Source organism: Saccopteryx leptura, chromosome 2 (genome assembly GCF_036850995.1).
Source record: "Saccopteryx leptura isolate mSacLep1 chromosome 2, mSacLep1_pri_phased_curated, whole genome shotgun sequence".
NCBI classification, from domain to species: Eukaryota; Metazoa; Chordata; class Mammalia; order Chiroptera; family Emballonuridae; genus Saccopteryx; species Saccopteryx leptura.
Window position 1 is genome coordinate 275076217 of NC_089504.1, and position 24303 is coordinate 275100519.

The window sequence follows — 24303 nt, forward strand, 5'->3', positions numbered from 1 at the left end:
TGGTTATGCAACATAATCAAATGTCAAAATAACCTGGAGATGTTTTCTCTGAACATATGTACCCTGATTTATCAATGTCACCCCATTAAAATTAATAAAAAAAGTTTTTTTTATAAAAAGACAAAAAATATGAGATTTGAAATCAACAACCTAACGTCACAACTTAAGGAACTAGAAGAACAACTAAACCCAAACTGAGCACAAGGAAGATAGTAAAGATCACATAAGAGGTAAACAAGATAAGAGAAAAACAATAGAGAAAATGAATCAAACCAAAAACTGATTCTTCGAATTGACAAACCTTTAGCTACATGGACTAATAAAAAAAGAGAAGATACAAATTACTAAAAGGAGAAATAAAACTGGGGAAAGTAATACCAATTATACAGAAATAGAATATATTTTAAGAGTACCATGAACAGTTTCATCCCAACAAATTTACTAACTTACGTAAAATGGAAAAATCCTGTAAACACAAAACCTATCAAGACTAAATCACAGAGATATACAAAATCTAAGACCTGTATTAAGTATGGAGGATCAAATCAGTTATCAAAAATCTCAAAATAAAGAAAACCCCTGGATCTGATGGTTTCCTAGTGAATTCTAACAATATTTAAGAACTAAATTCAATTCTTCACAATTTTTTTTTTAAACTGAGGAGGATGGAAGTCTACTGAATTCATTCTATGAAACCAGCATTGTCTTGATACCAAAGCTAGTAAAAGATAACACAAAAAAACCCCTAACAAACTAAAACACATATCCACATGAACCTAGATGTAAAAGTCTTCAATGAAAGACTAGCTAATGAAATTGAGCAGCATATTAAAGTATTATTCACTATGACCAAGTGGGGTTTATTCCTGGAATGCAAGGATAGCTCAACATATGAAAATTAATGTAATATGCTACATCAATTGAGCAAAGGGGACAAAAAAACACATGATCATCTTCACTGATGCAGTAAAATGACTTGACAATATTTACACTTTCATGTTAAACATAATCTATAAACTAGGAAAATAAAAAAACTACCTCAAAATAATAAACATCATATACGAAAAACCCACAGCAAACATCATAAAGGCAAAAAGCTGAAAGATTTTCCTCTAAGATAAAAAACAATGCAAGGATGCCTGATTTTACCACTTCTATTCAACATACTAGTGGAAGCTCTAGCCAGAGCAACTAGGCAAAAAAAAAATTACACAAGGCTCCTGAACTGCGCAGTGAATAAAGCATTGAACTGGAATGCTGAGGTCACCTGTTTGAAACCCCGAGCTTACCCAGTCAAGGCACATATGAGAAGAAACTACTATGAGTTGATGCTTCCAGTTCTCCCCCCTACCACCTTGCTCCTTTCTCTAAAATCAATAAAACTTTGAAGAAAAAAGAAGTTTTTATATATAAAAAAACAACACAAGGCATCAACATTGGTTAGGAAGAAGTAAAAATATCAGCATTTGCAGAGAGTATGACTTTTTATGTCATACTCATATGACATAAAAGATCACACCCATACACACACACATACACACACAAACCCTGTTGAATATATCAATTCAGTAAATTAGTAGAATACAAAGTTAAAATATAAAAAGTCAGTTCCATTTTATAGTGTACTACAGTTACTCTATAACACTGACAGGGTTATCTCAATGTAAGATATTTTTGGTTGGCAATTAATTCTACCTTCTGTTTCTGTAAGTCCTCCTTCAACTCTGAGGGTTGCTCATTTTAAATAGGGTACATTTTATTGTCAAGGATAAAGCTACCATTATTACTACATTTTTAATGCTTACTATAGGCTTATTATATAAAGCATTATACAATGTTGCTTTCTTTCTATTCATCACATGTCTTTTCAGCATCCATAAAAGGCCCAAGAGTTGCTTGGCTATGAGGACAACTGGTCAGCCAGAAAGCAAGATGAAACCAACATTGTGGGAATACATGGAAGAGGAGCAAAACAAAAACAGAACTAGTAATATTTACCTTTTTCCTTTACTTACCCCTCATTACAAAAATATTTAACCTCTGAACCAAACTCCAAATTTCCTTCCAGACGGCCATTTACGGGCTCTGCTGGCCGTGGACATGATTTTTCTGAAAGAAAATTTTGAAATTTGTTGTTTAATACAAATATCAGAAGAGGTTTGAGTCAAAACCAAAATCCTACATTGCTCTACTGAATTCATGGTAATACTATTTTCTTTCTTTAGCTATTAACCAATTGCTAAGAAAATAATTCCCTGAAAATCTTTCAAAGCCTAAAAAAATACATTGCTAACTAAAATCTATTGCAGTAGTGGTATACACATCCTAAATGTGAGAAAATCTCTAGAGCAATAACAGTAAGAAGTTTTGTGTGCTTACTTGTACAAGCCTCCTGGAGGGGTGTCCACGTGTTATTAGCCTGACAAACAGCACTGACGGGAAGAAGAGGAACAATACGCATATACCCTGGGCGACACTCATATTCTACTTGGTCCCCAGGACGATAAACATCTTGAGAAGCACCTTTGAGCTTCATAGAGTTGTATCTCGGTGGATCATCACAGGCATCTGGGCAGAACAGAATAAGAACATGAAAATAAAGTATTTTCTCATTTTCAACAGCCACGGATTGTGGACTGGCAGCAAGCAGGTAGTCAGAATAAAGAGAAAGGTCCTTAGAAAGATTTTAGTATAAAATAAATGGAAAGGTCCTTGGAAATATTTTAAGTGATTGTTCCATGTTTTTACTGGACAATGTGCCATGATTACTTTAAGTGACATTCAATTAGCTTTTGGTTTCTTGGGGAATAAGATGAATATTCATTCAACAGTAAACTGAAGAGAGAGCAGCAATATTTTTGACTTTAATATATATATATATAGGTATGTGTCTTTCCCCATTTTTTCTAAATTCATTTCACTTTCACCTCTCCCCTAAGAAGACTTCTATGCTATAAAGCCCTCAGGGAGATCTCTCCCACAGTCTGAAATGCAAACTGATGAGGATGCTGACCTTGCCTTGTTACTTCAGGCTCAGTCTCCGCTTGGAAGGCAAGACCTGGAGGTCAGGGATCCTGTGTCTTCTTTTCCGTGTACACTCTCTACCCAGTGGGTGCTCAAGAAATGCTGTGGTAAGTGTAACTATTAAATAAGCATTGTGGATTTCATAGAGCAAAATAACCATGGACTGTCAAATATTTCAAAATATAAGACTGCATTTCATATATTAGTGAAGTGAGCATTTTATAAGTGAATAGATGCCATTTAAAATAAAATTTTATTGCTTTGAATAGCCTTACATAAAAATAAAATCTGCTTTCTTCACATTACTTCAAATAATCAGTTGACTCATGAACAATGCAGGGGTTTGATTCATTGGCCCTCACGCAGCTGAAAATCCACCTATAATTTTTGAATTCCCCAAAACTTAAGTAGAGTGTTTCCTCTATGTCAGTGGGGAATAGCTCCAGGACTTTTGTGGCTACAAAAATCCCTGGATGCTCAAGTCACTTATAGAAAATAGTGTAGAACAGTAGTAGTCAACCTGGTCCCTACCGCCCACTAGTGAGAGTTCCAGCTTTCATGGTGGGCGGTAGAGGAGCAACCAAAGTATAAATAAAAAGATAGATTTAACTATAGTAAGTTGTTTTATAAAGATTTATACTGCCAAACAGCAAAAATCCAACATAAAGTACTTGGTAAGTAATTATTATTATATGCTTTAACTTGCTGTAACTCTACTTTATAAATTTTATAAAGTAAAGTGACTTCCCTACTTTATAAATCACCATTACTGTGGAACTGGTGGGCGGTTAGAGAATTTTACTACTAACAGAGATACAGAAGTGGGCAGTAAGTATAAAAAGGTTGACTACTGCTGGTGTAGAACAAGGCATAGAGAAGGCCCTCTGCATTGTTGGATTTCATCATTCCAACAGATGAAAACTACTGTTGGCTGTTTCCAAAGACATGAAACCTGGATATCAGCAGACATGGTATTTATATTAAAAAAACCTGCATACAAGTGAATGTGGGGCCTGACTGGTGGTGGCACAATGGATCGAGTCAACCTGGGATGCCAGGGTCCCAGGTTCGAAATCCCAAGGTCACTGGCTTGAGCACAAAGGTCGCTGGCTGGAAGCCCAAGATAGCTAGCTTGAAGCTGAAGGTTGCTGGCTTGAGCAAAGGGTCACTGGCTCGGCTTGAGCCCTCCAGTTAGGCACGTATGAGACGCAATCGATGAACAACTAAAGTGCCGCAACTACGAGTTGATGTTTCTCATCTCTCCCTTCCTGTCTCTCTCTCTTTCTCAAATAAATAAATAAATAAATATGGGCAGTCAAACCCATGCTGTTCAAGGGTCGACAGTAATTTAATCTTACTTCACTGATCAATAGATCACGCACGACCTCAGAAACTCCCTGAGGTGGCTGTTTGGACTGTATGTCCAATGTCTCTACAGTAAAGCTCCTGTATTGTTATGCTTTTAGAATTTTTTACTTCTAATTTTTTCTTTGGAGGGGGGTAGGTTTCACTCCCTCCAATAGTATCATTTCTACTTAAGCAATTCCTCTTCCTTTAAATTATGCATGGGCTTGAAAGTCTAACAAATCTGTTTGAACAATTATGTAAAGAAACGTGATGGATACTCATACAGTAAAGTCCTAAAGAACAAAAAGAACACTGAGGTCTCTGCTACAAGGTTAAGGACCGAAGGAGAAAGGAGATCTATTCAGATTCCTGAGGATACTTTCCTCTCTCACTCCCTGGACTGGTCTTACTTCAGACTGAGAGACCAGTCAAGGTTCATTCTAAACAAGTGAACTTTTAGTCTTCACATCATATTCTAAATTCTAAAATTCTCTATCTATACACAATCCAATATTTTTTTTTCTATCATGTCCTAAAATCTACCTACTGGCAAATGTTTTCAACATTTCCACTAAGCTGACCTTAATATCTGAATGTTCTTCAATCAACTGCTTAAAACAAAAAAGCAAAAAGCAAACCAAAAGCCCTAGTAATTAAAAGCATTGTTTAAGAAAAAGGTTAGTATAGTGGTAAGTTTTATCGATAACATTACATTTACTGAATACCCTAAGCTAGATATTGTTACTTGCAACAGGAAAACAAAAATGAGCTAGAAATATTATATAATTCTGTTCAGATACAACTGCATATCATTCTAGAATTTCCTGGAACCATCAAGGAAAAAAACACAAATAAGAGCATGCCCAAGATTAAATTATACAAGTATTCTGTTTTTTGCATTCAGTCTCAGTAACTATCTTGAAGCCAATAAAGAAGGACCCCTAACATGAATTTCACATGTAGTCTCTGCATTGAAAAGGAAAAGTCAATAAAATAATCTATTCGATCAACATGATGTATTTCTTCCCACCAACATGCATCAGTGTGCAGAGTGTTAAGTTTGGTTTGACAACCAGTTGCTCATAAGCTTTATACACTGTAAAAACAACCTGATATCACACCTTTTAATAAGCAAATTTCTTCCCTTACTCAGACCACTGAGTATTTTTCCTACGGGAATGTTCAAACTAAATATTCCCAAATCAAGAAATACAGCACCCTGACTTAGTTTTTTTCTAGGCAGTTTAAATATAATTTTTACTTGGCTGCAATGCTATACTTTAGCAATAGATGACATTGGAAAATTCCCCAATGTTCCAGAAGAGTTTCAAGAAAATTAAATAAGTAATTCTCTGCTATAAATCAAGAGAACTGTTCACTTTGTCTACATTTGCCAAAATTGGGTAAGCACTCTCTACCTGCCTGCAAAAATTAAAATCACATTCTGACATGAGTACACACATCCCTGCTCAGATTGGTGCCTTCAGAAAATCATGGTCTCTGACCAAACTGGAACCCCAGTGAAACCTGACCATCTGCTCCTACCCCCATTGTCCCCATAATCTTTTAAAAACTTCCTTTGCTTCTCAAATTGCAGACTCTGGCATCTTAATTTTATTTCTCACTTCCTTATTTCTAGGTCTACAAAATCATCTTAATTACTTTCCAAGTCATTAAGTATCTTCCTTGTTTTTCAATGAATCCTAACATTGTCTTCCTCAGTAATTTTAGTTACTGTCTAACATCTGGAGTTGTTAATGTTTGTCTTTGCTCTTTTCTGCCGGAAAAGCTCTCTTTGGTTTCCAGGACAGCACAACCTCCCTGGTTTTCAGCTTGACCTCTGACTGCTCTTCCTTCTCTGCCTGATAGGGTATGATGTTTCTAATGGGTCTCTCCAGGAAGTCTTGTTATTTAATTCTGTAGACACCCTGTGGGTAGATACACTTCCATGACTTCATTACACTGGAGAATAGCTGCCTCCCAAATCCCTCTCCTTCCTAGATTGCTTAGCTGGAGTTGTCAAGTCTTATATATTCAATCGCCACCCCACCCCACTCCACTTGGAAAGTGCCATGCTGGCTCAAGTAACATAAAGAATGCACTCGTTCGATTCCTCACAATCACACAAACTCAGCAAACTAGGCATGTTGTTTCCATAACTATAATACTTGTTCATCCCTCTAGTTCTGTCCTTAACCTCTACAGCCACTATCATGTTATTTCTGGATTATGACCAGAGTTTTTGGATAGGTCTCCACACCTACCTTGGCACTATTCATTTAATTCATTTTTTTCATGTTGCAGAATTAAAGATAGTCTCTAAGGACCTTCCAAGTCAAGAAGGTACTTTTCAATGGATCCTCCATGCCCTCAATATAATGTCTAAAGCTCCTTACCATGGCTAACAGACTTCCATGGTCTGTCATTACCTGAATCCTGCTTTCCCTTGTACACTACTCTCAAGCCATAGTCAATCCTTTGTGGTGCCCATTAAATTACTCAAATTACATGAGCACTGTAGGCCTCCATGCATCACTGTACTTCACTGTGATCAGAGGCCGGGTCATTCTTCCCACCCACTCACCCTTCAGTTTCATCTTAGATGCCAATTCTTTCTTGAGGCTCTTCACATCTCTCACTCAAAATACTGGAATAATGTTGTTATGACACCCCAATATACTTTTCATAGAACATTTTATTTGTAATTAATTTCCCCCCTTTTTTCAACAGAGAGGAGGGGAGATAGACAGACTCCCACATACACCACTACTGGGATCCACCCAACAACCCCCCTCAGGGGCTGATGCTCTGCCAATCTGGGGCCACGTTCACAACCAAGCTATTTTTAGTGCCTGAGACAGAGACTCCAGGGAGCTATCCTCAGTGCCTGTGGCTTACGTACTCGAATCAATCAATCCATGGCTGCAGGAGGGGAGAAAGAGAGAGAGAGAAAGAGAGGTGGAGAAGCAGATGGTCATTTCTCCTGTGTGCCCTGACTGGGAATTAAACCTGGGACATCCACACACAGGGCCAACTAGCCAGGGCCTATTTGTAATTCTTTATTATTTTTATCTCCTATAAGACTGTTACCTTTTTGAGGACCTCATCTCATTCATCGCTGCAGTTCTAACACTAGTGTCAGAGCTGAATGAGTACTCTTATCAGTTCCATACACTCTTAGATAAAATTCACATTTTTTTACTGTTGAGCTAATTTATTCCAGAGATATCTGCAAATCATAATTTTTTCTTGTTTTTGCCTGTATTCAATTTTTTTCATTGGTTTGGTCATAGATATTTCCCTTTATTAGAGTCTTAAATTTCTTTCATGTCAAAATAGTTATACTTAGCTTAATATGAACCCATATTCCACTACTGCTATTATTAGAACTGGTATTTTAACATTATCGAAGGTGGACTGCCAGCCAGCCAGTTTCAGTAGAAACAGCCTGGTTCCCAAAGGAATCAGCCTAAAGTTGTAGAAGAATAACCTGATTTCAAAAGTCATGCAAGTCCTGGCTGCATAGCTCAGTTGGTTGGAGTGTTGTCCCAATACACCAAGGTTGTGGGTTCAATCGCTGGTCAAGGCACATACAAAGAATAAGCCAATGAGTACACAAATAAGTGGAACAACAAATCGATGTTTCTCTCTTTCTTCCTTTCTCTTGCTATAATCAATTAAAAAAATTAAAAAGTCATGTAAAAGTATGAACCTAGTCTCTCAGACAAAACAAGGTCTTACCCAGAAGAGGATGAAGCCTTAAATTAGATCTGGAAGAAAGTCCTTTAAGTAAGGCCCATTTCTCCTGTTTCAGTAATGATTCTTACTAAATAGCAAACGTCATGCTGCATAAGCAATATCAATATCCTTTGTTGTAACTGAAGCTGCATTTTTGTCTCTGACTTACTTCAAGGCCTGTACCCAAGCCAAGGGCAATTTCTGCTGAAAGCATTCTTCTAATGCTTTCGGGTTAGTTCATGATGTTGGAATTTTGTGGAAGCAACATGGCTTTCCTACTTCCAGCTGAAATAAAATAAAAAATGGCCCCTATGTTCAGGAATTATTGGGTGCTATACTTATACCTGCTGCTTTAGCTACTGATGAGATCCCAGGGCATTCTAAACTTGACTCTCCTGAAGCTAAAGAGAAATCACCTTGCTGATACTTCCACAAGGAATTCTGTCCTTCAAAGGAGCCAACAGCTGTCAAACCTCCTGTATGGTTCAAAGGGATATTTCCCCAAATGATAACTTAGAGAATCTGGCTAAAGGAGCCCGATAATTGGCCTCAGGAAAGGAAAAATAAAATTGCAAATTCAACAATTGTTGGTTTGATGAAAAGAGGAACCTCTGGACGGAGCCAAATAAAAACCCAGTCCAGCCAGAAACTCTAAAATCCCCACTCCTAACTACTGTACATGCATTAAACCATTGGTCCATTGACAAAATGATATTGTTAATGAATCAATATTGATGGGGAACTATTAATAAGGCCACAAAAAAGCAACTACTTGTCCCACTTATCCAAAGTACAACCCAGGAGAGCCTGATCCCACTGCTCCCAAGCATTTTAAATTGCCTAATGGACTGTTTGCAATCCAGCAAATGGATTACAGCTCCCCTATCTGATGGATATAAATGTATTTTAGTCATGGTCTGTATGTTTTCTCACTAAACTGAAACTTTCCCTTGTAGATAGGCTACTGCCTCCTCTGTGGCTAAAGTCCTTGTGGAAAATATTATCCCTACCTAGAGAACTCATCCAGAACCCATAGGGATAGGGGAACCCATTTTAGCAGTCAGGTGCTTTGACAGGCTATCCAGCCAGTTTGACAACACTTTCACTGTGCAGACCAGCATTAAGAATCAATTGACAAAATATGCAGAAATCCTCTAAATATCTTGGCCAAAAGTACTGCTACTGGTCCTTCTAAATCTCAGATCCACCTCCTTTGAAACTCAAACTCTCACCCTTTGATATAGCCACAGAGAGCCGAATGCACAGCTGATAAAACGAGATATACTTCCTTCAATATTTTAAAGGCCTAAGTTCTTCTATCAAAATAAACCATGTCTGGTAACGCAACCTTTTCATAGTGCACTCGGGGACATGAAGATCTTAAACAACACACTGTGTGTCCTGGACACTTCCATCACTGGCACAGACACTTCCAGAAAGACTATTCAATCTTGCTACAAAAGGCGCCACTGGGTTGTTCTTCTAATGCCAGGCAACAGACACCTGGGTTCATGTGACACATCTAAAAAACAGCACTTAATCCTGACTGAACCTGTACATCATCTAGTGACCTAAAGGTAAAAAATTTCCCAAAATTGGCCCTGGCCGGTTGGCTCAGTGGTAGAGCGTCGGCCTGGTGTGCGGGGGACCCGGGTTCGATTCCCGGCCAGGGCACATAGGAGAAGCGCCCATTTGCTTCTTTACCCCCACCCCCTCCTTCCTCTCTGTCTCTCTCTTCCCCTCCCGCAGCCAAAGCTCCATTGGAGCAAAGATGGCCCGGGTGCTGGGGATGGCTCCTTGGCCTCTGCCCCAGGCGCTAGAGTGGCTCTGGTTGCGGCAGAGCGACGCCCCGGAGGGGCAGAGCATCGCCCCCTGGTGGGCAGAGCGTGCCCCTGGTGGGCGTGCCAGGTGGATCGCGGTCGGGCGCATGCGGGAATCTGACTGTCTCTCCCCATTTCCAGCTTCAGAAAAATACAAAAAAAAAAAAAAAAAAAAATCCCAAAATTGATGCAGAGTACACCTGGTGAGGCTGCTTCTCCAAGATGTTCAGACCAGGCCAGTTAGAAGATTCAACATTCACAGAGATCAGACTATTAACTGACTGCAAATTCTTACCCAACTCATAGCGTCTCTGGATTTGCAACCTACAGGCTTTATCATCAGTAAGACATTTTGTTCCAAACAGTTTCTTTTACAATATCAATACTGTTTAATTGCTTCACATTTTCTACCTGCATCATGTCTTTCCAAAGCTCTTGTTTAATTCTTTCAGCTCTGAATATGCCTTTGCCAGATCTCAGTTCTAAAACACAAACTTGAGATGGGTAATTCCTGAGAGATCTCCCCCTCGACCCCTCTTCTTACTCAAATGTGATAATAGGTTTAGGATCTGTATATTTTCCTCCAATGTGGGACATGACATTCAGGACAGGTCCCTCCTGTCATCAAGGAACAAAAAGCCACTGAATCCAGAAAAACTCGATTCTTGATCAGCAATGATTTTGGAAAAAATCATCAAAAGAGGGGCATGTGAAAATTAATAAATAGAAGCTGCACTGAAAATGGAGTCAGGAGGCTAGAAAATTCTCATGCACATTTCAATCAACATACATTAATGACCAGTTAGAGACCTCACCGTGCATCTCCCACAAGAGGTGATACTACTTTGTTGCTTCAACAGGAGGAAGAAAAGATTTCTCCTTGCCCATTCAAGGTTCAGCCAGTGAGAGACTGCCATAATATAACCAATGAAGTCACTACACCTTGCACTTTCAGTTCCCTCTCATTTCTTCTTTCTCTGGACTTGTTCTTGGTTTACCTTTAGAACACATGTCCTGAAGTGCAATTCTTTGTTGTTCCAGAGTAAACCCACTTTGCTGGAGAAGTATCTGGCTATTTGTTTAAGGAAAACAGATAACAGACTCTTCCCTCCTAGGAGAATTTTTTTTCCTGAGCTCTAATACCCAGCTTATATTTAATTTAATTAAACATAATTAAATTATATTTAATTTCCTGCTACTTGACATTTATACAAGAGTGTTGATATAGAGGCAAAAAAAAATGAGCATTTAGAACTACAAGCATGACAAGACACACAGATTTCTATATCCCAGTGGGGAGAGAACAGAAAACATAGTTTTGGAAGGGTGACTACAATTTAGGGATGATTTGAACTGAAGTGTGTGTATCCCTGAGATTGTTTGTTCAGAGAAGGTACCTCTGAGGGGGTAAGGTCACAAATGAATCTGAATAAGGAGCCAATTATACAAGAGGCCGGAGAAGAATGTTCCCAGACTGGGGGAACAGCAAGTAGCAGTTTGGTCTGTCTGATAAGCACAAAAGTCTTCCTTTCCACTCAGTCATTTGTTAAATGCTGTCAAGAGAATTGTGCTTTTTCCCTCCAGAGTATCTATCCTGGGTTATAATATATTATTATGGTTTGGGGGCTGTCTGCTAGGTCCAATAAATTTTAGCAAATATTTATTTGCTACTGTGTGCCTGGCTCTGGGGATCCAACACTGAGCAAAACACAGTCCCTATTTATTTCATGTTTCTACAGGTGCAGACAAATAGTGAAATAAGGATCGTAAAAGGGTCCTACAAATAACTAAGGTTTAAAAACACAAATGCACATAAAGACAGTTGGAAATACACAAAAGTATTAAATGGCCGTCCTTTATGTATAATTTCTACAATAAGCATGTCTTTTTTAGCATATACTTGGTCCATTCAATGAAAAACAAAACAAATTTAGTGAACAGGCCTTCACTTTAGTTTATGACTGTGTAGGGGAAAACCATATTAACATTATTTATTGTCCATTCCTTAGGATACTAATTTCTTACTAGGTTTGCCAACCAATATTTTTTTGGTTACAGATATTACCTCAAATATAACTCAACCAAACAAACAAACAAATAAATAAAGTCATTTGGTAATTGTTTATTGATTGCTTTCTCATATGTGCCCTGACCCCGGGGGGGGGGGGGCACAGCTGACCAAGTAATCCCTTTCTCGAGCCAGTGACCTTGGGTCCAAGTGGTGAGCTTTGCTCAAACCAGATAAGCCGCGCTCAAACTGGCGACCTCGGGGTCTCGAACCTGGGTCCTCCGCATCCCAGTCCGACGCCCTATTCACTGCGCCACCGCCTGGTCAAAGAACCTGTTAACTAAGTATAAAAGCACTGCGAGCCCTTCCAAAACGGCACCTCAGTCACAGAGGGCTCAACATGCGCCCTCTATCTGCCACACAGAGCAAGCAGTGAGCTTCCTCGCCCCACACTCCGCACGGTCACCATGGCCACTTCCGTAAAGCACACACCGTATAACACCTGCCCGGCTCCGCTGGCCAGCGGGCACAACACCCCCACTCGCGAAAGCATCACCTCACCCAGGAAAAGCAAACACTCCCTACCCGCACAGCAGGGACCCTAGCAACATCCCCACCCACCTGGGCACTCAAGAGCAAGCTCTCACCTTGAGCACCGGGTCTGCGCTTCCCCTCCGGCTTGGCTCAGTCCCGAAACACCTGCAAGCTTTTGTTTGGCTCCAGGCGCATTACGGCCACGCCCAGCGCCCCGCGCGGCTCAGAGCCGACCACTAAGCAGCCTTCACCGCTGGGACTAAAGGGTCCCCAATTCCCTGTATCTGCGCCCAGCACAACCTGGGGGAGCTCTGGCACGCCTTCACCCCAACTCCGCATCACCACGAAGGACCAAGAGACGCCTCTAACCCTACCCATCGAACAAACCTCTCCCCGCCCTCGGCTCCGGTCGGCCAGCTCCCCGACCCGCTCCAGTTCGCCCTCGGAGCGCACAACCTCTCCAGCCTCCTACCGGTGAATGTGGGTAGCAGGAGCACTAGGGCCACCAAAACGGTCGCAGCTAAGCTCCAACAAGAAAAGGAACTCTCGAGACAGCGAGGAAGTGTCGTTCGAGGCCTGCAAGAAGGCGTCATCATACGAGATCTCGGCAGAAAACCTGAGAACTCGCGGAGAATACAACCTTTGGAGTGGGGATAACAGACCCTGCAAGCCTCAGACTCACAAAATGTTGAGTGCGGAACTGCGGGTGGGGGTGGCTTGGACCACGCCCAAGCGGAAGTGACGTTAACTGGGCGGAGGGGCCAATCTGCGGACTGCGGGCTGTGGCCTCGGTTCTCTGGAATCGCCTTAGCGCTGGAGGGAGCGGAGAGTGGCCTGGCCGCGGCCACCCACCCCCACCCGCTGACAGCGGCCACCCACCCCCACCCGCTGACAGCTCAGGCTCCGCCCGCACCCGCGGCGCTGATCCATCTGCTTAGCTACCCGGAAGCACCGCCGTTGTTTGCGGGAATTTGTGTTTCACTGCCACCACCCTTAAAGGGCAGTTACCATTTCACTCCGGAAGGTTAGAAAGGAAACAAGAGCCGGCGGAGTCATCGTTGCGCCTGTTCGGAAACCCTGGATGGCAGAATAAAGCGCATGGTCCTAAAAATAGAAACCTAACCTCGAGACAGTGAGTCGCCTAGGGGTCGGCGCCCCTAGGTTTCCACTTTTGTCGTGGGGCCTCCAGAATGTCGGTAGTGCCAGGGCCCTTGCTGCAATTTGGCATTAATAAGGCATAATTAGGACCAATATTTGAGATTTTCGTAATTTATGGTCTGCTACTGAATCCTGCTAGGTTTCCAAATCACAGAGTTGGTTTGGCCCCTGCACCCACAACCCCAATGTAAATGACTGCCACCTACTTTCTTGACAAGACCCCTGGGAAGGTAAATTAATACCTGGCCATAAGCACACGGGGCTCTTGCTCTTGAGCAACTGTTTCATTGAAGCGGAAGTATACATGAATGAAAAAGGTAAGTCGACAGAGTGTATCGACGCCAAATTCTTGGAAGTGATGAATGCCATTATTCTTGGGATAGATAGGAATTAATAATAAGGAGAATTTTTCTGATGAAACAGTCTCTCAATGATAGAAATATAAGGATGAGCAAGATATATTTTTAGAATTGTAAGTAAACCTGTATAACTAATAAAAGGGGGGGGAAAGGTAAGATGACCAGTATTGAAAGAATAAACAAAAGAATTAACATTTTTTCCCTATGTTCTCATGTATAAGACGCACCTTTATTCGAAAATTTTGGGTTCTAAAAACTGGGTGCGCCTTACACGGTGGTTGCAGATTTTTTTACTTGCATTTCCCGTTTTTTTTGCGCTTGTTTTTGTGCTCATTGTTGAAGTCAGGGATTCGTCCTCAGACACAGATGAGGACAAGCTAATGGATGGGAGTTTTGATAGTGATGAGTTGTATGAATTTTGTGATGAATAAAACTTGAGTTTAATAACTTTATGTAATACATATTTTTTTTCAAAATTCGGGCCCCAAAATTAAGGTGTGTCTTATACATGGTAGCATCTTATACATGGGGCAATACGGTAGTTACAAAGAATAAAAACATCGAACAATGGGAGGAAACACTGGGTGGACCAGCGCCCACAAAAATTTAATTTTTAGTATAATTTTTTTGCGTGTTTTTGGAGTTTTTAAATGGACATGACTTTTAAAGCAGGAGTTCCATTTAGAGTTCATCTTACAGAGGTCATCCCACAGAGATCATCAGACCTGTGAACAAATATGTATAATTTGGGGGAAAAAATAAGTTTTTTAAGTGTCTAGCAAAAGTATAAGATGGCTTATAAAGTATATTTGCTAGGTGGCTTATGGGTTGGAATTCTATGCAGTAAGCAGTGTAAAAATATCAATGTGAGAAACTCTCCTCTGTTTTAAAGTGGAAAAAGCAGATTCCAAATCAGCATGTGCCTTTTGGTTTTCCTTTTATAAAACAAGTTTATTGATACACAAAAAAAGAGATTAGTTGGAAATATACCAAAAATAACTAATAGTTGACAGGATTATTATGCATGTTTAATTTTTTGTGTTTTCCCGTTTTCTATATTAACCTAAGTTACATTTGGAATAAGGTAAAGAAAAAGTTTTAGTAACCCAACTTATACATTAACATATATTTTGTTCACAGAATGGTGAAAGAAACTATCACAGAGGGTTAAGGAAGGTGAGGAAATGAAAGCTGTCAGTAAAAAGCTCAAATGCATCTTCTGGAATTACAAAATTTTATATATTTTTAAACAATTCTGCAGTTGACACGTGCTAAAGACTTTCAGGGTTCAACAAATCATGAAAAATCCTCTTCCTCCCAGACCAACAGTGTTTGGATTTTTACCTAAGCATGTCAGACAATTAGTATGGAGGTGACATATAAAATAAAAACCTTAGAATCTTGGATATTGAATCTAGACACTTTTTTTTTTTTTTTTTTTTTGGCAGAGACAGAGAGAAAGACAGATAGGAAGAGAGATGAGAAGCATCAATTCTTTGTTGCGGCACCTTAGTTGTTCATTGATTGATTTCTCATATGTGCCTTGACTGGGGGGGGGGGGGGCTACAGCAGACCTAGTGACCCCTTGCTTGAGCCAGCAACCTTGGGCTCAAGCTGGTGAGCCTTGCTCAAACCAGATGAGCCCGCGCTCAAGCTGGCGACCTCGGGGTCTCGAACCTGGGTCCTCCACATCCCAGTCTGACGCTCTATCCACTATGCACCTCCTGGTCAGGCTGAATCTAGACACTTGATGATACTTGAAGGAGTGATGTATATATTTAAGGCAATAACTAGGAAACTCAAATGAGAGGGAATTATAATTTGCCTTGGTCATTACAGTTGTAAAAGTGTGATATAACGAAATGTTCTGTGGCTCAATGTGGGCACTTATTTGTAAAAACAGGGAAACTGGGCCCTGGCCGGTTGGCTCAGTGGTAGAGCGTCGGCTTGGCGTGCAGAAGTCCCGGGTTCAATTCCCAGCCAGCGCACACAGGAGAAGCACCCATCTGCTTCTCCACCCCTCCCCCTCTCCTTCCTCTCTGTCTCTCTCTTCCCCTCCTGCAGCCGAGGCTCCATTGGAGCAAGGATGGCCCAGGCGCTGGGGATTGCTCCTTGGCCTCTGCCCCAGGCGCTAGAGTGGCTCTGGTCCGGGCAGAGCGAAGCCCCAGAGGGGCAGAGCATCGCGCCTTGGTGGGCAGAGCGTCACCCCCTGGTGGGCGTGCTGGGTGGATCCTGGTCGGGCGCATGCCGGAGTCTGTCTGACTGTTTCTCCCCGTTTCTAGCTTCAGAAAAAAATAAAAATAAAAAATAAGAAACAGGGAAACTGTTCTCTACAGCCATCTGTATACCATACTATGTCAATTATATCTCAGTTAAGTAAAAAAGAAACCTTTTTCATCTATTTGTAGACTTGGAAGTAAGTTTTTGATATATTTTTTCCCATGAGAAAATTTAACAGGGGAAAAAACTGTGGCTAGTGTTTGGTTTCCTAGTTATAGGTACCAGATTAGCTTTAACTATTGGGGTTTAACTTGTTCTTTCAATCAGTGAAATTTCTATACTTGGGAATCATCAAACCATTCTTAATATATTGATGGTATTCTTGTTGATTTCTTTAACTTATTTTGAGTTGACTCAACTGAGGCTCCTTTTCATATGTTCTGAACCTTGTTCTCTATTTTTCTGGTCAAGCTCCATGAGGGGGAAATAAAGTTTTCTTGCTTTTTCTCCACTGTTCAGATAGTTCCAGGTCTGTGGTAGATGCATAATGAATACATATTAATTACTAAATGAAATAAATATGTGTAGTTGTTAAGTAATTTAACATGTTTTTGCCCATTCTCTATAAACATGGACTTAACAAGTGTTGAGAAAAGTCTGAAAGGTTTTCTGTTTGTTTGTGACAGAGACAGAGAGAGGGACAGATAGGGACAGACAGACAGGAAGGGAGAGAGATGAAAAGCGTCAATTCTTTGTTGCGGCACCTTAGTTGTTCATTAATTGCTTTCTCATATGTGCCTGGGTGGGGGGCAAACCGAGTGACCCCTTGCTCGAGCCAGCAACCTTGGGCTTAAGCTTGCGAGCCTTCCTCAAATCAGATGAGCCCATACTAAAGCCAGCAATCTCCGGCTTTCAAACCTGGGTCCTCCGTGTCCCAGTCCGACACTCTATCCACTGTGCCACCGCCTGATCAAGCTAGTCTGAAAAGTTTTAATTGTAATAATATTAGACACTAAGAATAAATCTGGATTTGTCTTTAAAAGGAATGAACTCCACAGTGGCCAACACATGGAAACAACCAAAGTGTCCCTTGACAGAGGATTGGATAAAGAAGATGTGGTACATATATAAATACAATGGTAGCACAGTGGATAAAGTGTCGACCTGGAATGCTGAGGTCGCCAGTTCAAAATCCCAGGCTTGCCTAGTCAAGACACATATGAGTGTTGATGCTTTTTGTTCCTCCCCCCTTCTTTCTCTCTGTCTCTCTCTCTCTCTGTCTGTCTCCTATCTCTAAAATGAATAAATGAAATCTAAAAAAACAAAAAAAAATTCTAAAAAAAATACAATGGAATGCTACCCAGCCATAAGAAATGATGACATATTGTCATGTACAACATGGATAGACCTTAAGAATATTATACTAAGTGAAATAAGTAAATCAGCAAAAGCTAAGAACTGTATGATTTCACACATAGGTGGGATATAAAACTGATACTCGTGGACATAGATAAAAGTTAAGTGGTTGCCAAGAAGAGAGGGGCCAGAGGGAGGGGAGTAAAGAGGGACAAATATATATCCTACATAGGTGAAATATAAAACTGAAACTCATGGACATAGATAAAGGTGAAATGGTTACCTGGGGAAGGGAGTGGGGGGGAGAAAAGAGGGACAAATATATGGTGACAGAAAATGATTTGACTTTGGGTGATGGTCACACGACGCAATCAACAGTTCAGATGCTATAGAGATGTTCACCAGAAACCTGTGTACTCTTATTGATCACTGTCACCCCATTAAATTTAATTTCAAAATTAAAAATTAAAAAAATAAAATAAAAGGAATGAACTACCACTGTCTGCACAGAAAACCCTCCTAAATCAGGCAAGTAAGCCAACCCTTAGATTGGCACTAATGTCTGTCCCTTAGCCTTGGGGTCATTTTAGTGATTGGGTTCATAAGAGATTATTGACAGTGAACTTCCTAAGGTTCTGACAGGAAAAGAACTCAAAAGCGTTAGGTAGCACAAAGGCAGCTCCATTTTGTCCCTCCTAATTCCCAATTTCATTAGGACTTTGCAGATCACAATGACCACAGTCTAATCCAATAGGAATGGATATGGTTGAGAGACTCAAAGGCTATAAACACCTTTCTAGTATTCATGGAACTGATTAACTGAAGACTAACCCACCTGAATTCCAAGGAGCAGATAAAGTTTTACCAGTTCCTAGCATGCAAGTAAGCAAGAACTTTCAAACCCTGTGTAGCCCCCAGACTCCCTCCTATCAGGGCTGATGCCTTTTTTGGCCTCAACTCATCTGCACCCAGATGCACTAATAAAGTCCTTTTTTTTTTTTTTACCTCCCTTGGCTTTGTGTGATTCCTCTCTGCTAACATAACAAAGAGAGGCAAGGCTTTGAGTGAAGTAAGGGAATAAACACTAGTGGTTCCTCCAATTATTCCTTAAGATGTTGTGAAAGTGCCAAAAGAAAATGAGAGAATGGAAAATATATGTTTGTAGACCAGGTTTAGAGCTGTGTGATAGATCTCCTTTAAGGCTTTATGAATGGAGGAGGTAAGTGTGTGTGTGTGTCATTAAATAGAGGTCAACTTCTTTAGAATAAAACCTAATAATAGCTGTTTTTTTGCCTTCTAAATTAGTTTATTTACATGCTTTTCAGAGGTGAGAGTAGCAGCGTGAATAGACCTATGAATTCTTTCAAAAAAGGGACTCCATTGGCCTGGTGAATTACAACTTAGGTGTTTGTGAAAACCTGAAAGAAGATAAATCATCGTTTTATGTTGGCCCTGGGAGCTGTGCCTTCTCTATTTGCCCCTTGCTGTTACCAGTAAGAGCATTACTGTGGTATGCTGCACCCAAAGCATGGAATCTGAAGCCAGTCAAATACAGAAGGGAGGGCATTTCTCAGAAGGAATGTATTTTCATTTTGTTTCCTGTTGGTTTTTGGTGGCTTTTAAAAGTAAATATATTGCAAAACATATTCCACAAGTAGATTTGCAAAGATAAAAGGTTTCATTTCTACCTCATAATAATGGTGCAGATAAGAATATTTAGCCCTGGCTGGTTGGCTCAGTGGTAGAGCGTCGGCCTGGCGTGCAGAAGTCCCGGGTTCGATTCCCGGCCAGGGCACACAGGAGAAGCACCCATCTGCTTCTCCACCCCTCCCCCTCTCCTTCCTCTCTGTCTCTCTCTTCCCCTCCCGCAGCGGAGGCTCCATTGGAGTGAAGATGGCCCCGGGCGCTGGGGATGGCTCCTTGGCCTCTGCCCCAGGTGCTAGAGTGGCTCTGGTCGCAACCGAGCGACGCCCCTGGAGGGGCAGAGCATCACCTCCTGGTGGGCAGAGCATCGCCCCTGGTGGGTGTGCCGGGTGGATCCCAGTGGGGTGCATGCAGGAGTCTGTCTGCTGTCTCTCCCCATTTCCAGCTTCGGAAAAATACAAAAAAAAAAGAATATTTCACTTAAGCTTCGGAGTATTAAACTAACTTACATCTCACAAGTGTACAAAAAAGCAAACAAAACAAAGTTAGAATACTAGCTCTAGAAATAGCTTTTGACAGCAATTGGTCCAGTCCAGGCTGTTCAGATGAAAAATGTAAGGCCAGAGGTTAACAGAAGTACTCAAAAACATAACTTAAATTAGGCAGTATGGCATTTTATGCATAGTTACTACACTGCTCACAAAAATTAGGGGATCAGGGAATGTGCAGATACTCCAGTTCTTTCAGCCTTTTGTATAGTGCATTTTCACCAATGAAATAAAAGTTGGTTTTGCATCTCATTTGCATAATCTAACAACTTTCTTTGACTTGATTTCTGATGCTCTTGTTTAATAAAGAAAATCAAATGCTTCTTCTTTTTATCGCTTCATACTCATTTTGAAATATCCCCTAATTTTTGCGAGCAGTATATATACAGTATTTTCCATAGATAACTGGTGTAATAGAAATAAAATCTAGTGGATTTCTTGCAATTAAAGAGTCATAGGCATCAGATATTTGTTAATCATTACTTACTGACTTAATTCTAGAGGGGAAAATCTACATTTTTTCTTGTGATGAAAAATTTCATTGCTAAAAATGGCCAGTTACTGAGCAATTCATTTCTAGTCCTTTAAAAGTTTATTCTTCAGTAACCTCTGAAATAACAGATTTCCTGAAGTTCCAACTAACAAAACCACTGAGCATCTTTTCAGATACCTGTGGGCTACTTACTTTTCTTTTTTTCTTTTTTTGTTTTTTTTTTGGTGAAAAAAATGTCCTTCTACCATATTTAGGAAAGTGAGGGGAGGACTGTTCTTTGATTTTTAACCCTTTGTCAATGATGTGTTGCAGTTTTTTTTCTCCCAATTTGTCAATTGACTTTACCTACGCTGTTTTTTTTTTTCTATCTTGCATGATTAAAAATTGAAATTCAACTTGCCATCCAGCTTACTCTTTATATTTCTCAAGATAAATGTGACAGAATATACTTTCAAGGAACTTTTAAAGCCAGAATTACACAGAAGTAGTCATATACAAATGTGTTCTTACGTACCCAGAAAGATGCTTATATTTTTTAGAAATCATCAGCATGGCCCAAAATACCACACTAAATGAATTTTTCATTTGTAAGAATGTCTTTTTTTTAGAGACTTTAGGGCTATTTTTCAATAACATTTAATACACTTTATGAATTTGATAAATTCTTAAAGTTCATGCTTTGTTAATTTAGCATATTATGAATCTTTCAAAAATAAGGTAGTTATTTTTTTTAATAAAAACTAATCTTTTCATTTCAGTATGCTTTTTATAAATAAGAGTACAAAATGCTTTTGAAATAGAGCCTAGGAACTACCCAAAGCTTAATTTTTCTAGATTTTTCTCTGAAATAATCATGACCCATCTTTTCTGTAATCATTTAATGTCCTTTTAATGAACAGAAATTGCATTTTTCTCTTTGAGAAAGTGAAAATAAAGATAGGATATATTTTACTTCAATCTGTCTAAAAGGAGAGGATTCTGCACTCTACAAGAAAAAGAAAGTATTTTTTTTCTTTTTATAAATAAATTTTTATTTTAATGGGGTGACATCAATAAATCAGGGTATATATATTCAAAGAAAACATGTCCAGGGTATCTTGTCATTCAATTCTGTTGCATACACATCACCCAAAGTCAGATTGTCCTCCGTCTCCTTCTATCTAGTTTTCTTTGTGCCCCTCCCCCACCCCCTTCCCCTCTCTCTCCTTCCCTCCCCCCCCCCCCTCCGTAACCACCACACTCTTGTCCATGTCTCTTAGTCTTGTTTTTATGTCCCAGCAATGTATGGAATCCTGCAGTTCTTGTTTTTTTCTGATTTACTTATTTCACTCCATATAATGTTATCAAGATCCCCCCATTTTGTTGTAAGTGATCCGATGTCATCATTTCTTATGGCTGAATAGTATACCCTGGTGTATATGTGCCACATCTTCTTTATCCGGTCTTCTATTTTTTATTTATTTATTTTCAGTGATTAAAGCCTTTAAGCAAACTCTTGGCCAATACAGCAAGAGTCCATAAAAGAGTAGTGTCCTTAACATGTTCACCAAGTCCAAGTTGGCCCCAACACCATGCCAAATCCCTGAAAAATGCAACCCAACCCCAGTTCAGTCTGTTAGGAGCTGTCACAAGGAGCAGGAATCCAGGAAAAGTCCACATCCAGGAAAAGTTCGCATGGCACTGGAATTGTCACAATTCTATACTTTGCAGCTCACGTCTAAGTCCCAATGACCGCTGCTTCTAGCTGGTAATGATTCAGGTAGACTGGAAGAAAAAGAAAGTATTGAAGAAAGTCATGTGTTTATAAAAATAATAGAAATAGACGTAGATAAAAAGAGCAGACTGATGGCTGACAAAGGAGAAGGTGTTTGGGGCCTGGGAGAAAATAGGTAAAAGGATTAAGAAATACAAATTAGTAGTTACAGATTAGTCACAGAGATGTAAATGACAGCATAGGGACTGTAGTCCATAATATTGTAATAACTGTGTATGAGGCCAAGTGGATACTTGAAATATTGGGGGAATACTCTGTAAACTACATGATTGTCTAACCATTGTGCTATACACCTGAAACCAATACAGAATAATATTGAATATAAAATGTAACTGAAAAATAAAAACAAAACAACAACAACAAAAAAATGAGCAAATATTCAAATATTAGCAGTTATTATCACTGGGTAGTATAATTATTTGTGACTTATTTGTATTTTATATCTTTCTCCTGCATGTTCCAATTTCTCCTTACTGAATCTATTCCATATTATAAACATTTAGAAAAATGACAAACTTGTAAATAGAAATCCTAGGCAACACCTTCTTCCCTTGAGTAATTGAGACTATTTATACATATATCCTAAGCACAGTTTTTCCCATGACTACATAGTGTGTACTTTCAGCACAAGGAAAGAAAATGAAGGAGTGACGGAACCCAAACTAAGAGGCGGAGCTTCCTCAGTATAGGGAGATCGTTGGCATCCTCAAGTGCTTGTGTTTGCATCTCTGCGAAATCACTTCAAAGCTTTTATGAGTTGCTGTGGCCTGATAGCTCTGTTGAACCATTGTCCCGATTAAGAGGTTGCCGGTTCGATCCCCGGTCAGGGCACATATAAGAATAAATACATGTTCCCCCACCCACATTTTTTCTCTCTCCGTTCCTCTCTCTCTAAAATTAATAAATAAAATTTTAAAAAGACTTTATGCTTCTTGGATTTTATTTTGTTGAATTGATTCCTTTCCAGCAATCATTTTAATTTGAGGCATTCTTCAGCCTTATAGTACTTTGTCAAGGAAGAACATTGAATTAGCAGGAATTTTTAGTTAGAAGGCAGCATGGTCAACAATTGAATTACCCAGAATTTATATACTGATGATCACAGTGCTAGCATCACACATACATTACAAGTTCAGAAGAAAGGCTTGTTGCCCTTTGCTGTGTTTGTTATGTAGGGCATAAACTGAGATACTGAGTAGATAAGAGAGAGATTAATAATTAACTGACCTTTACGCACTGCTTTTTCTGTCAAAAGTGTTCTCAGAGTCGAGCAACAAAATACAAAGAGTTTCCTCTATCCAGGAAACATACAGATCCCCCATAACACACAAACTCTCTGAGTCTCTTTTTCTGAACCGTGGTGGTGGCAGAGGGAGATAAACAGGGGCAGATAGTTCGGAGGAAGTTCTGCTTCGGAGAGCATGGCTTGCACTTATCACAGTCGAGATGGGAGGAGGTGTTGTACAGCGTAAGGTATCCACATGCTTCCTTAGCCAGGCTGAAGCCTCTCCTCTTTGTTAAGGCCAGGAACTCTTCCACCAATGGATAGATCCCTGCTGAGTCCCATTTCTCCATCCAACTCCTTAACTAATTATTGCCACCTGAGCCCTCTTTCTAGCTCATAGATCTTCCCAAGATTATGTCACATCATCATTGAGCATTCTCGTGTCCTTCAACACGTGACTGTGTCTTTGGAGTCTGCCTCTTCACTGGTATCACCCCCTCTCCCCAGTTCCCTGTACCTGTCCTGGACACGCAGATTTTCGGCTTGGTACAAACTAGTTCACTCCTTGTCTGCGAGATGTTGCCACAAATGATTAATCTCCCATAGAAAACCTGTGGTCAAAATTCCAATATTAAAAGAGAAATCGGAGATAATTCATTATAGAATTTCTACTTTTTTAGTAAACGGTGTACAGAATTTAAGATTTACCCTGATGTAAGACAATGTGTCCAAAAGTTGAGGATAAATGAAATTATTGAATATATCTGTATTTCTCATTTAATTAAGTCTATGCTCAGAAATTTTGGGAAATTTAAAAAGTTTTTACTCATAAGATAATTTACCATGGGAATAAAAACATGTAAGCACAATGTATAGTATTTCATAAGTGACTAATTATTGTTTGAAGAATGAACAAAAGATTAAGTAAATGAATGCAATAGAAACAATATGCAAAAAACAACAAATTAAATGTCATATACAATGGGATATATTCATATACAGTTTTTAATGACGGGAGAATGGTTGTCATTTGGTGGAAAAAAAAACAGGATTAT

General features: G+C 39.8%; 1 protein-coding gene across 5 annotated transcripts in view; it reads right to left on the minus strand.

The window, feature by feature from the left end:
* Window positions 1-13183, minus strand: part of CD46 (CD46 molecule) — a 60751-nt gene extending 47568 nt beyond the window's left edge. For 4 of the 5 annotated variants that reach the window (XM_066361844.1, XM_066361840.1, XM_066361841.1 and 1 more), the window contains exons 1-3: window positions 12944-13183; window positions 2380-2568; window positions 2016-2109 (exon numbers count right to left, since the gene is read on the minus strand). In XM_066361844.1, coding sequence (XP_066217941.1) covers window positions 2016-2109; window positions 2380-2568; window positions 12944-13067 — 407 coding nt within the window. In that variant the 5' untranslated portion in view covers window positions 13068-13183. Of the gene's footprint in view, window positions 1-2015; window positions 2110-2379; window positions 2569-12584; window positions 12846-12943 lie in introns of those variants that run through there. The other variant, XM_066361845.1, reaches the window with a different exon arrangement.
* Window positions 13184-24303: the final 11120 nt, after the last annotated feature.